The sequence below is a fragment of the Culex pipiens genome, chromosome 2 (genome assembly GCF_016801865.2).
Source record: "Culex pipiens pallens isolate TS chromosome 2, TS_CPP_V2, whole genome shotgun sequence".
NCBI classification, from domain to species: domain Eukaryota; kingdom Metazoa; phylum Arthropoda; class Insecta; order Diptera; family Culicidae; genus Culex; species Culex pipiens.
In genome coordinates, this window is record NC_068938.1 from 96,842,565 (window position 1) to 96,857,373 (window position 14,809).

Genomic DNA, 14,809 nt, shown 5'->3' on the forward strand with positions numbered 1-14,809 from the left:
CGGGGGTTGAGTGTATAACCACGGCAAATAGTGTCCAGGGCTCGACAAAAACAAAACGCACAGTATGGGATTTGACAGCGCGCATTTGCCGAAAGTGCGGCGCGTCGTTTCGAGGCTGGTATGCCGCGTGTCTTTTTCGGGAATACGCGCAATAATTCAAATCAAATAAAATATTATTTTTTTCTTTGTTAGTTTTGTGCTCACCTGTACAGAACGGATTCGCTAATTCGAATGAAACTGCATTCGAATGAGCGAATCCGAATTCGCTTATTGGAACGACTGACAGCAGTCAAAATCTTGAAACCACGTGTTCGAAAATTATCGAACAATGGTGTTAAAACAAAGGGCAAATTACTTCTGGCCTAGGCGTACTACGTGAATATTATTGCGTATGATATTTACGCTGATATTTATTGCGCGTATTCCCGAAAAAGACACGCGGCATACCAGCCTCGAAACGACGCGCCGCACTTTCGGCGTGCGTTTTGTTTTTGTTGATCTTCTTCTTCGGATTGCATGGTATTGTTGCCGGAAATGTTTTTTATTGCACCAAAAGTGCAGAAAATCGCTGGCAACAGTGTCTGCGGCACATTCTGTAATGCCTGTACCTTCGAAAGAAACTGACAATATTTGGTACGATATTATGCGCGTATGATACGCGGTATGCGATATACTCGCCGTGATCAACCCCTAGTGTTTAACGTCAACATCAGTTTGACAACTGGTTTTGACGGTTAAATTCTTTTAAATTCGAATACGTTCGAATTAGGGAGCATTCGGATAAGCGGACATTCGATGTAGCGAAATTCTAATTAACGAATCCACTCTGTATCCTAAACCAAGATCGAGACCAAGATTGTTTATACTTTGCTCTTTGATCTGACAGTCTTGGTCTGGAAGTTTTGTTCTGACCGCTTTGATTCAACAAAAATCTTGATTTTCAAATCAACAAAATGTTTTGTTGATTCAAATATGCCTTATTTTTCTGCGTGTGTGAAAGGAATACACTCAATGTTTACATTTGTTTATAGGACCTAATAAAAAAAAGTCTAGAATTGTATTGCACACTTCGTCTTGTTTACCCTTAACTTTTCCCATCGCAACAACCGCAACATTTTCAGCTGCAACTCAGCAACAGAAAATTGTATCCACCCCCTTTGGCCGGTCCTGCCGTGCAACAAAACTCCCTTTGTTATGCAACAAAGCAGCTTGCGTCACTCCAGCTTCTGTCAACATTGCCGTTTCGTGACTGTCAAATTCGCTCTCGGTTGGCCAAAGTGTTCCATTTTTCTTTTCTCTTGTGACCCCACACGAAAGTTGCTGATAAAAAGTGTTCTGTTTCCTTCCGATTCCCGTCGTTGTTATCGCTCAAACTTCCGGCACTTCCTCGCGCACCGATCCGGCTTGTGGAAGGGCGGTATTTTTCGGGTTCCGTGGTGTTAAGTGGAAGGATAAACAAACCAGTCCGAAGCATTCGCTAATTGAAACGGCGGGGGCGTAGTCTCGGCGCTGATTGCTTTCTTTCTTGGAATCGCGGACAATAACCGGAAGTGGCTGGACAGCGGCCGTACGACATGGACAAGGATTTTCACCGCAGCTCCAACTCGCTGGACTCGGACTCCAAGTCCAGCTCGTTGAATTCGAAACATGGCAACGATACGATTGTAAGTATTTTTTTTTATGGAGAGCTTGATTAGCCGATCCGAGGGGGGGAATTACAATCACATGGTGGTGACTCAGGTCTGTAATCTAAAGAATTTAAGAATTTAAGAATTTAAGAATTTAAGAATTTAAGAATTTAAGAATTTAAGAATTTAAGAATTTAAGAATTTAAGAATTTAAGAATTTAAGAATTTAAGAATTTAAGAATTTAAGAATTTTAGAATTTTAGAATTTAAGAATTTAAGAATTTAAGAATTTAAGAATTTAAGAATTTAAGAATTTAAGAATTTAAGAATTTAAGAATTTAAGAATTTAAGAATTTAAGAATTTAAGAATTTAAGAATTTAAGAATTTAAGAATTTAAGAATTTAAGAATTTAAGAATTTAAGAATTTAAGAATTTAAGAATTTAAGAATTTAAGAATTTAAGAATTCAAGAATTTAAGAATTTAAGAATTTAAGAATTTAAGAATTTAAGAATTTAAGAATTTAAGAATTTAAGAATTTAAGAATTTAAGAATTTAAGAATTTAAGAATTTAAGAATTCAAGAATTTAAGAATTTAAGAATGTAAGAATTAAAGAATTAAGGAATTTAAGAATTTAAGAATTTGAGAAATAAAGAATTTCAGAATTCCAGAATTTCAATGTTTTTTATTTCAGAAATTGAGAATTTCTGCTTTATTTTCTAATTTCAACATTTTAAGGTCTTTAGTATTAAATTTAGAATTTTTTAACTTTTTCGGATTTTTTAGTTTTTTGATTTTTGAATTTGGAATTTTTTGAATGATTATTCAGTTTTATCGCCATTTTCTCCTTTAAGAAAACCAATACAAATACATTTTTAATGGTGATTTAAAATATTTATCGCAATGAGTCGCCACCATGTGCCAATAAATAACGCCAATAATACCCTCATAATTCTTCATTCCCTTCAGGTGGCCAACGAATCGTCGTTTACGTATCTCTCGGGCGAAAACATGCAGGACATCAAAAACGACGTCTCGTACATTTGCCCGTACAGCGGACCCGTCGTCGGAACGCTCACAATCACCAACTACCGGCTGCACTTCCGGTCGAACCCCCCGGCCAGCGATAAGGATCCGATCGTGATAGTGGACTGTCCGCTGGGTGCGGTTAGTCGGGTGGAGAAAGTGGGTGGGGCCAGCTCGCGGGGCGAGAACTCGTACGGGATTGACATTTTCTGCAAAGACATGCGGAATTTGCGTTTTGCCCACAAGCAGGAGAATCACTCGCGGAGGACGGTCTACGAGAAGCTGCAGTTGTATTCGTTCCCGCTGTCGCACAACGGACAACTGTTTGCGTTCAACTATAAGGAAAAGTTCCCCGAGGAGGGTTGGAACGTGTACGAGCCGGTGGCGGAACTCCGGCGGATGGGCGTCAACAGCACCAACAACGACACCTGGCGGATTACGAGGATCAACGAAAAGTACGAACTGTGCGACAGTTATCCGTCGGTTTGGGCCGTTCCAAAGTCGGCCAAGGACGAAATGCTCAAACAGGTGGCTAACTTCCGGTCACGCAGTCGTCTTCCGGTGCTGTGCTGGATCCACCCAAAGTCGCTCGCCACGATCACGCGTTGTTCCCAGCCGCTGGTTGGAGTCAGTGGAAAACGTAGCGAAGCGGACGAAACGTACATCAACTACATCATGGAGGCGAACGCCCAGTCGGACAAGCTGTCGATCTTTGACGCGCGGCCAAATGCGAACGCCATCGCGAACAAGGCCAAGGGTGGGGGTTACGAGTCGGAGGATTCGTACAAGCACGTGGAGTTGACCTTCCTGGACATTCACAACATTCACGTGATGCGCGAGAGCTTGCGGAAGCTGAAGGAGATTTGCTTCCCGGCGAGCGACGACCAGAAGTGGCTTTCCGCGGTGGAGGGAACGCTGTGGCTGAAGCACATCAAGTGCATTCTGGCGGGTGCGGTGCGGATTGTGGATCGGGTGAGTGCTTGATAATTGGAATTTTAACGAGTTCTGTATCCGAGTTCTGTCATCCAGTAGAATTTATTCCAGAAATTAGGAGATTGTGGCGCCTGTTGGTCTAATTCTTCAATACCGTCGCCAAGGAACTCCGGATCTGGCCAGTCAATCATGGCTGCTTGTGATGCTTGAACGGTATCTGGTCGGTCACAGTGGCTCCTTTCCAGTGATGTTGCTGGTTGGAGCATATTGCTTGCTTGCTAGCCCCGATTTCCTTCGAATCGGCCTTGCGTTGATAGTTTGGGGCTCCAAACTGGGATGTGCCAGCTAGCGTCGCGTTGTCGTGGATACTGATTGTGGCTGCCACATGGTTAAAAAGCAAATTTTCATGAACATCTTTTTGGTCTTATCCAACTCTTGCTTCGAGAATCCTCGGAATTCCACCTCGTCTCCGGATTCCCGTTTTTGCTCTCATCGATGGTCGTCGGCAGCCGGATATTGACCAGCTAGCTTTTGCTGCCTCTGGCAGCGTTTATCGATAGCAAGGGGCCGGCTAGAACCGTTCCAGTAGCACTCGGACCGGACCATTATCGGGCTTCCGCAAACGGCTGGACAGTCTGCGAAAGCTTCGCCCTCATTGTGATGGTGATTCCACGGTTTACAGATCTTACTGCGTGTGCTTACCCCGTTTGTCCTGAGGCTGTTAATTTCTCCGGTCAGCGTCCCGTTCTTGATTTTCTGGCGCGTCGTCCAATACGTCGCTGGGCAGGGTGTTGTCTGCCGATTTCGCGGCCACGCGGGCTTCCCTAACACGGACGTAAACTTCGAGTACCTATATCTATAAAGTGTGCCTCTGAATATGCACGAGTACAGTCAGAATTGTCTAACTAAATTCAGTTTCGTTTATTTTTTAAAGCAAGATGTTTTCATCAAGAAGAAAATGAGAGAAGCCGCCCAAGAACTCCTGCTTAGACATCGTCTCTGCGTGCTGCAGAGTTGCAGCAGACTGGTTCTGACGTTTGCAGTAAGCACTTGGTTGTCCTGCAGGTCTGCTTGGATCGATTTGGCCTACTGATTTGATTTGATTTGATGTGATAACCAACAGGGCCACAAGGATGACCTATGTAGCGGTTGCCTAGAATTACAGTGGCTCAGACTTAAAAGGAGCATTTTCAAATTACTGTCGTATGAAGGGCCAAAAGGGGTGGTTGGACGCGAACAAGCAAAATCACTCACGGTGTCCTCAGGGGAAGAGAATCTCCTTCCGACAGTAACCTCCAATAACTCCGAAAAAAGTCTGACAAAGCTGAAAAACAGGGCTCGCACCCTGTTGGGGGCCTAAAAGGGCGCGGCAGACAGCTGGAGACTGACAGAAGTCAATAGATGTATTAATTGGACAATCCTTGAGAATTGTACAAATAATAAACTATTTTCCCCTTTTGACGTAGTTCTGGTCTTCCACTATCCACATCCAGTCTCCGCCATTACAGCATACTGTCCACTGCCCTGATGCTCCCTCCCCAATCCCCGGCTTTGATTCTAACTACTGATGAAAAGGAAAATCATAGATGAGAAAAGGTCAATGCGGATGGAGAGCAAATCGAGCTCAGTATCCCCTCACAAAGACTGGTAGTAAGTGTGAAAAAGACAGTGAAAATATGAAGAAAGGCAGAAAAATGAAAAGATAGTATGTCAATGCGGATGGATCGATGATCCCCTCACAATGACAAAAAAGAGACAGATAATTCGGAGAGTGAAAGAAAAACAGAAAATTAGGAACAAGAAATAGTCAATGCAGATGAAAAGCAAATTTAGTTTAGTTTCTCACAAGTTTAATTAATTTAATTACTTTAAATACTTGAAATACTTGAAATACTTTAAATACTTTTAATACTTTGAATACTTTTAATACTTTATATAATTTAAATACTTAAAATAATTTAAAAATTTTAAATGCTTCAAAAACTTTAAATGCTTTAAATACTTTAAATAGTTTAAACACTTAAAATACTTTAAAAACTTTAAATACTTTAAATTCTTTAAATATTTTAAATACTTTAAGTACATTAAATACTTTAAAAAAAATTAATACTTTAAATACTTTAAATGCTTTATATACATTAAATACTTTAAATACTTGAAATTTTTTAAAAACTTCTAATATTTCAAATTCTTTAAACATTTTTAATATTTGAATATTTTAAACACTTTAAATACAAACATGTTTCTATTTGACTACATAAAATTCGCAATGTTGCTCCTAAACTCAAAAATAAAATCTAAATTAAAATCAAACGAATAACCAAATCTATTCAACTGGTCAATCAATGCCCAATACATACAATTTCCATCCATATTCATTTTCTTTATACGCAAATTTACATTATTTTCAAAGCAAGCTGCAAAATACAATTGATCCAAACCAACATCTGAATGACTAATAATATTATTTGAATTACACAAATCAGTTACAGGAAGAACTGAACGATCAGATACCAAATCAAAACGTTCCTTTGAATCAGGTAGAATGCTTAAAACACTATGAAAATGATAACTATCTCTATCAATCAGAACAAATAATCTCCAGTAATCACCATTGTCAAATTCACTCAACCTGTATACTTTAGGTGGAGCATCTTTAGAATTAACTATAATACATTTCTTAAACATTGCAGCAATTATCCACAACATATCCATACAAAACAAGTCTTTGAGAGTTGAAAAAACAAGACCGAACTTAAAAAGTACATCATACACAGAATCATTAAATGATACAAATGATGCTAAATCCTTTCTTAACTGAGAAACGTCATTCGGAGAAAACTTTATTTTTTCTTCCATGAATTTGATTCAGCAAAGCTTTAATTAAAGTATCATTCCCAAATTCAATGAACTTTACCTTCACCTTATTCTCCAAGCCAAAAACATAAGTCCAAAACCACTTACATTTACGACGAATTTTATTGTCAAAAAGGCAAACATTTGAAGAACATTCTTGAAACTCAAAAGTAACATTCTCTTTCGTTGAATCATTAGTTAAACCACAAAATTTAATGTCCAAAATACTTCCAAAAATCAGACTGCCCGCTTTATGCTGTGTGAAAAGTAATATATCAAATTGTTTGCAAAAATCAACATCAAGTTTTATCTGTGCTGGAAATTTGCCAACTTGATAAATAAATAAATCAGCTTTAAAAATAATACTAACTAACTGAAGCGTTAAAATTATATCATCATTTAACCCAAAACCCTTAAAATTGTAACAATTTTCCCTTTTAATATCAGATACGTTCTCATCACCATAAAAAACCATCGATAGTAAATTTCCAAACCCATCAATAGATAAATTTGCAAGACGAAAAGCTTCACTGTTACGACTAATTTGGTCAATCAACGAACTGTATAATGAGTTTACATAAAATAATTTGACAACCACCTCCAAGTTATTAAAAATTTTCGTTACAATTTCCATTTTAATCAACCCAAAACTTTAAAACCTTGTATCAAAAATATAGCCCAATAATCGGAACGAACTCACCAAAATTTTGCTTCAACCTCTTCAAAACCAGGAACGCTTGAGTTAATAACGATCCCAACAGTAGGCACTTGCAATAACAATCCAAAACTAGAAAAAATAAAGTTGCTAAGCAACCCCCAAACAACTTAAAACTTTCGCAAAAAGAAAAAAATAAATAAAAACCAAGTAAAACCAACCCGGGACTTCTATTCTCCAGCCGCCTCCAAAAGCTCCTTCCACCTTTCACCTCCGGAGCCGGAACCCTTCAACCCATTTTCTTCCTCCCTCCTTCTTCCTCTTATTCACTTCAAAAACTAGAAGCTCCAACTTGACCATACAAAAAGCAAAAAACAAACCGGAATCCGGAAACCGGTACCGTTAAAACTCTTCAAATATTAAAATTCGCGATATGACGGAAGACGATAAAAATCACCCGGAGCAAATTTTCAAACACCCGTACACCAGCAAAGCCAACTTCGATCAGCTTGGATCGATTTGGCCTACTATGTGAATATTTACAATGGAATTTTCAATTCAGCAAAATGCTTCAGCTGAAATAGATTCACCTCCGAGTCTTGCTCGGTCGTCATCTCCTTGTTGGCCATACTCCAGAGTCTACAGTCTGTTGTTAAGATTCTTCATCCGAATTATACAACAAAATTAGGCCCGTCCTCGTTGACAGTTCTGTAAAGCCAAATTCACCTGTAAGTTCGCTGAACAGTGCACGGATCGCGTTGAACGGATTGTGGATGCATACTTGATGGATCGGGGTGTTTCTTAGCCATGCTGCAGCAAGTATGGAGTTTGCTCCACCGCGATCTAGTCCTGATTGAAGATGATTTGATTAGGTTCCGAATCCGCTGCTGCTGGTACTCGTGCTCTGTATAGAAAACTTGATCACTACAATCAAGACGGTGTTGCATACTCCAATTTCTCATACAAAAACAAGCGAGCTCCTCCATCCTGATTCATCTCTGTTGGCTCTTACTCCGTTAAACCGTACTCGGTGTTTAGTTCTAGAAAAAGTCCTTTGATTGATGAAATAACCTGCTAGCTATGGCTTGTGTTTCGTTTACTGTTTAGAAATGTAAAGAATTTAATCAAATAGTCACAAAGATTCCGAGGCGCAGTCACTGTGCACGAATCTTAACGACTTGAGTCTATTGGTCATCTTCTCCATAAACTTCGTAAACTCTATAGCAAATAAGCCTAAACAAAGATTCTTCACTACATTTTTTTTTTCTAAAATAGTGTTCATGAATTGATAAATATAATAGATGATTTTTATTCATTCTCAAACCCCCAAACAGATCGAAAACATGCGCATGTCCGTGGTGGTCCACTGTTCCGACGGCTGGGACCGCACCTCACAGCTAACGGCCCTCGCAATGCTGCTGCTGGATCCGTACTACCGCACCCTGAAGGGCTTCCAAGTGCTCATCGAGAAGGAATGGCTCAGCTTTGGGCACAAGTTCGAACAGGTTGGTGCCAATAACGGCGATCAAAGCAGAAATATTTTACGAGTTTCGACTTTTTCTCTACCAGCGCATTGGCCACGGCGACAACCACCACTCGGACGCGGACCGGTCGCCGGTGTTTCTCCAGTTTATGGACTGCGTGTGGCAGATCTCGAAGCAGTTTCCGCACGCGCTCGAGTTCACCGAGTACTTCCTCATCACGGTGCTGGACCACCTGTACTCGTGCCGGTTCGGGACGTTCCTGTACAACACGGAGCGGGAGCGCACCCAGAATGGTGAGTTGGGGTGGGTGATAAATTTTGGATGGGGTTTGTGGTGAAATTTTGGTCCTTGTGTGTCCTTGTGTGGAGTCAGGGGGTGGAGGTGGAAAATGCCAGAGATGAACTCGGGGATCAATACTGATTTAATTAAATGCAATTAGCTCGGATGACAGTGTGTCGTTTGTGGTGTAGCGTGGTGGCAGCTGGGAAAGGTAGACGGTTCACATAAATGTGCCGATTGGATTAGGGACTAGGGCCGGAGGGCACACCGAGTGCAATGTGTAGGCCATATGTGTTAAAATACACGATAAAATTCACGATACCTAGTGAACACCTTTGCCGAGGAGTGCAAAGAGATTCGTCTCTGTCAAATTGATTTGGCGTCAATGTGAAAATTTTTGCCCCTCTTCGATTCGTGAAAGTGTCGTTATTCAACTGTGAAAAATGTAGGATATGTCATTAGAAAACGAATTGGGCCCCCTATCAAGCGGGTCAGATCTTCGAGAAATGCCGTGAGTACAACGTGCCCACACATCACATGTTCATCGATGTCAAGGCAGCGCACGATACAGTCGACCGCGGACAGTTATGGCAAATCAGGCACGAGAATGGTTTCCCCGGACAAACTGACTCGGCTGATCAAGGCTACCTTGGATCATGTGATGTGTCACAGGAGAGTGGCAGAGGAGCTAGCGGACCCCTTTTAATCGCACCAAGGGTGACGGCTTATCCAATGTGCTGTTTAAATTCGGACTTGCGGGAGTTGTGAAACATTCGTAAATTTTTTCGATCGATTATAATATTGTGAAATATTTATAATCAAGACTAATATTTAAAAAATAAATATTACACCCTTTTGAAATGTTAGTTTTGATTCAAAAATCTCAGAAATATTGCTTTCGAAAAGAACGAAAATTTCACAAATGTTTCATGTTTCATAAACATTGAAAATCGGACCATCAGTTGCTGAGATATCGACATAAGAAAATGGTGGGTTCTTTGGATGAGACTTGAAAAACTTCAAATTTCCTGTTCTTTTTGTTTGTCTATAATCCGCTGTATCTCAGCAACCAGAGGTCCAATCTTCGGTGTCTCTTAGACAATTTTATAGCAAATTTTCTGAACATTAAAAAAAAAAATACATTAGGCTGGTACAAATATTTTTAAAAGTTTTTGTCACCCCCCCCTTCAAAATTGGCCCGAAAAATCAGGGGGCAAAAAAAATATTTTTACAATAAACTTCAAAATTTCAATGAAAATTCAAGTGCAACCAGCTGAAATCAAATTAAAATACATTCTTCTGCGTTTTAAATCATTTTTAGCATGTTTGGGTTTATTAAAAAATCTTAAGATTTTTTGAAAATTTTCGATGCAAAATCTTTTTTTTCGATACAATTTTTGTTTTTGTCAGATCTTAGATTTTTTGAAAACTAATGATTGCAAAATAACTGAACAAGTGTAAAATGCATTTTAAAACACATTTTTCATTTAAATGTGTAGACTATGGCTTGTTATTTAAATTTTTATATTTTTTTATTTTTTTGCCCCCCCCCCCCTTGACCTCGGCCAGGGCCGAGGGACAAAAACTTTTTTAAATATTTGCATCGGCCTTAACAAAACGAAAAATATTTCGCTGAAATTTCGATTTTTCCAAAAATCACTATTTTTCAAAACTGAACTGAACTGGCTGAACTTTTGACCATACATCTCTATGGCTCAAAAGTTGCGGGTTTTGCTCTCCTAAAACATAAAAAAATATTGAAAATCAAAAATTACGTATTATAGGATCGGCCGTTTTTCCGAGTACCTATTTTTTCTGGACATTTCTCAACATATTCTACAACTTTGATCAAAAAAAATATTCAATATTTACAGATTTTCGAGCACCATTTTTATATGGAGAGCTGCCAAAATTGTATGGAGACTTGGGTGAACCAATGCCACAAAATTTTTTCTTTGGTCATACACAAAGTTTAAGTCAAATAAAAAACTACAAATAAAATCTATCTGGTTTTGGCAGAGAATTGCTCAATTGTGTTTCCAAAGCACAAATGTAAAGTTTTTTTTAAAAGGACTAATAAACCAAATTTTCAGTTTTTGCTTTTTGGGTGTTTTTTTAAAATACCCCTGAGGCCCTGACTCTAGGCAGTTTCAAAAACACCCAAAAAGCAATAACTGGAAATTTGATTCATTGGACCTTTAAAAAAAAACTAACTTATATTTACAAACTGACGTATTTTTCCTAGTGTAAAATATGCCAAATAATCCGAAAAAAAGTATTCCTTTTCAGATTCGAACTCAGTTTCATTGAGAAAATTATCACAGAATTATGAGAATAATAAAATAATCTTATTCATCAAAATTTTCTTAATTATAGTGGTTAGTTAACTTGCTTAAAATTTTGTTGAGACTTCTTCTTACTTTGTACAGTTCTCTACCAGAGCAGTATGATTCTATTCCTATTCCGTACGAATTTAAATGGTACCATTCATTTTGCGGAAAAATCTCAAATATATCAAAGCTATCAAAATAAGCCCGGTTTACGGTTCTTAACTAATCTGCAATTACACAGAAGTGTTTTTTTTTTCATAAGAAACAAAATTTTTTTTTAAGATTTCGTTTTGCCTTTCACACACTGAGGAAAGGCTATAAAATCAATCGAAAACTGAACTTTTTAATTAGACCTCCTAGACCTACCATCATTTATACATATCGACTCAGAATCACCAGCTGAGCAAATGTCTGTATATAGACATGTGTACCAAATCAATGTCACTGGAATATCTCGTCACTGGCAGAACCGATTTTGACCGTATTGGCCTCATTCGATTCGTCTTAGGGTCCCATAAGCCCCTATTAAAATTTATAAGATTTATTAAAGCACATCAAAAGTTATGCTTAAAAAACTTCTGCATATAAATTTCAAAATTTGCAAAGAAACAGGGTGGTTTTTGCATGAAAATCTGCCATATTATATATTTATAGAAAGGTTTCGGAATGACCTTTCGTGTGGATTAAAAATTTTAAACATCTGACTTACCTATCTAAAATTACAAGCAGTATTAAAAATGTTCTGAAGTTACATAACCTCAATCTATTTCCCCACAGTAGAGGGATGCCATTTTCCTGAAATGCGGTGTCTGTATAATCTTGACAAAAAGTCTGTAAGCAGTCTGTTTTTTTTACTCATCACTTCATAAACTTCAAAAAAAATATTTGCAACGGCCTACCACCATTTCAAAAAAAAAAAATCACTAAATGCTACTCGTAAATCTCGAAATTGTTTTTTCTTCCATCGCTGCTACTGAACTTTTTTTTTTGTCCATTCCTTTGTTCTCGATGTGCCGACACTGATTGTTTGATCAAACTATACCCCGGGCTGGCAGCCCGGCGTCAACACGGTCTAGCTTGTGACCCCTAACGAGGCATTAGGACAGATTCGCATACAAGCTTCCACCATTTCCCCTCTCGTTCAAACACAAACCTTCGTAGTCGAAAGTCGAGAGGTGGGCCGTTTTTTGTCAGTTTTTAGGTGTGAGTGTGTGTACATTCTGGTTTTTCACCTGACCACCGAGGCACGACACCGATTTGCATTTTCCCTCCTCTCCGGTTTCTACTCTCTGATCAAATTAAAGAGGGGAAGGGAGATGTTGTGCAACATGATTTAACCAATTTGTTCTGCCTTTCTGTCCCTTTTTCCCCCCACGTAGATCTCAAGAATCGCACCGTTTCGCTGTGGTCGTTCATCAACTCGTCCAGCGACCAGTACCGGAACCCGCTGTACGGTGGCCGGAACAACCTGACGCACCACATGGTGCTGAAGCCGGTGGTCAGCATGCGACACATCCGGCTCTGGAAGGGCCTGTACTGCCGGTGGAATCCGAGCATGCGGCAGCAGGATCCGGTGTACGTGCGGACGCGGGAACTGCTCGCGCTGCAGGATCAGCTGATCAAGCAGGTCGAGGAGATTCGGCTCGAGAAGAGCCAGGGCGGCCAGGGACAGAGCGGATCGCGCGGGCCGGGCACCGGCCGGATGACCTCGCCGCTGGGGCATTAAGGAAAAGTTGTTGCGAGTTTATTGTTTTACTGAATTTTATTTTATTTTCCAAAAAAGAAACTGCCTTACAACAGGCTTTGCGAGTGGGAGAAACGACTAGCGAATATTAGTGACACTCAACAAGTATTTTCCAATGAAAAAGAAACAAGTATAACATTTAACGAATCGGGTCCTCGCGGTCGGTCGGTGAGTGCGAGTGAGTGCGAACGTGTCTGTGTTGCAAGCTAAAAGCGTGTTCCAAAGAGGGAAAGAAAATTGCGTGTGCGCGAGACAGAGAGAAAGGTAAGCTCGAGGAGAGGATTAGAAATGAGTTAGCGATAAGGGCGGCCACATGCTGCAAATACTGCTTTTGTTACAAACTACTTTATAGTCTTATTTTAATTAATTTGCTTCCCTTCATCCCCATCGTTTATAATCTCCCACTTTACGTTTAGCAGTATGATATGTTGCAGAAAAGTGCGCGGCAAACCGTTTTGTAGTTGTTTAAGGCAGAAAATGTTATAACGTCTATTATTATTAAACCATAAGCAAACCCACGTTCGTACGAAACCGCAAACGTGCGCGCTTGTTGTATATCCAAACTACTATAAATAAATAAATACACACATTCTAAGCTGTGGCAGGAACTGACCCCGGTGCAAACGTCACTATCCTGCTGGAAAGAAGATGAGCCGTCTGGTTAATAAAGTGTACGAACCAACACACGCATTTTATGAAAAGTGACAATTTTGTTCGAGTGTTTTCATCGATTCCGAAAGTCCAGAAATGTCTCCAATCTTTACCCTCTGTTTCAGGATAATTAGTTTTGGGACCAAAGTGCTCTCACTGTGACGATCGAAACTGGGATTATCTTAAGAAAGGGGTTTCAACTTGAATCGAGGGTGATTTCACGAGAAAAAGGGTTTATTCGATTCCAATGTACTTTAATGCGGTCTGTTTGGGTAGGATTAACGGGAAGGGGTTCTGTCTAATTGTTATTATTATGATTTCGAAGGAGGCTACGTTCCAGGGGGCTAGAAAAAGATTATTCTAGTAGGCTGCTGTTTTCTTAGTGACTTTAATTAAAATTTTAGACGAAATTAAAATAACTTGTTCAAAGTCATAGCAAATGAAGGAAAATTTAAAATTTAGTTTGGTAACGTCAATCATTGATAAACACTAAACTAACATTTAAGCATAATCACACAACTTTCAACAGCAAACATTACTGGCTCAATCAAGGTAGGCGAATGAGAGTTGCTTGGGTTTTGTTTGATATTTTCTGCTTCCATCGATGAAGTAGAGAGCCTGGAGCTTATTAGAGAACGGTCATCTCAAACCAAAAGTACCAATTGAAGCACGAGAACTGTCAAACGGAGGTACCAATCGAGCATAAGACAAAGGATTTTGCTCGATTGGTACCCCCGTTTGACAGTTCTCGTGCTTCGATAGGTACTTTTTGTTTGAAATGACCGTTCTCTAATGAGCTCCAGGCTCTCTACGATGAAGGATCGTGCCGGTCCAAGCAGTAGTCAACATTGATCAGCGCCTACTACGATCCTCCCAGCGAAGTAAGTACACCGGTTGAGATTGAAACTTCATCGATGTCAAAACTACGGAATTCTAGGTTCGTTTTGAACCGCCACGAGCAGACTGTACGCTGTTGCTGAATTTCATTTGGAGCGAAAGTGATGAATCAACATTATAAGGAAATGAAGAAGAAAATGGTATAGCTGAAAGTATTGATGTATAAAGTGAGATCGCGGTGCTAAACTTGAATAAAACAAAGCTCCAGCTAAGCGGCCGGCTATTTTTCTGATTGCGCCAACGAACGGTGTACATCCTTAATTCTAAATGAGAGAAACAACCTTACTCCAAACCGTAACATTTTAGTAATGTACGAAATTGGATCC

The 14,809-nt window shown here is 39.5% G+C and overlaps 1 protein-coding gene across 1 annotated transcript; it reads left to right on the forward strand.

Moving 5' to 3' along the window:
- The first annotated feature begins 1,232 nt into the window (after positions 1-1,232).
- Positions 1,233-13,643, forward strand: LOC120416604 (myotubularin-related protein 2). The gene is made up of 5 exons (XM_039578398.2): positions 1,233-1,664; positions 2,598-3,626; positions 8,433-8,603; positions 8,668-8,875; positions 12,571-13,643. Exons 1-5 carry the CDS (start codon positions 1,575-1,577, stop codon positions 12,915-12,917), a joined length of 1,845 nt encoding a protein of 614 aa, XP_039434332.1. The 5' UTR covers positions 1,233-1,574; the 3' UTR covers positions 12,918-13,643.
- The last annotated feature ends 1,166 nt before the right edge of the window (positions 13,644-14,809 follow it).

What these genes read in the sequence shown, in the direction of transcription:
- LOC120416604 (XM_039578398.2), top strand. Translation starts at nt 1,575, where the DNA reads ATGGACAAGGATTTTCACCGCAGCTCCAACTCGCTGGACTCGGACTCC. An exon ending in AACATGGCAACGATACGATT is followed by an intron (nt 1,665 to 2,597) that starts GTAAGTATTTTT and finishes CATTCCCTTCAG; the next exon opens with GTGGCCAACGAATCGTCGTT. An exon ending in GCGGGAGCGCACCCAGAATG is followed by an intron (nt 8,876 to 12,570) that starts GTGAGTTGGGGT and finishes CCCCCCACGTAG; the next exon opens with ATCTCAAGAATCGCACCGTT.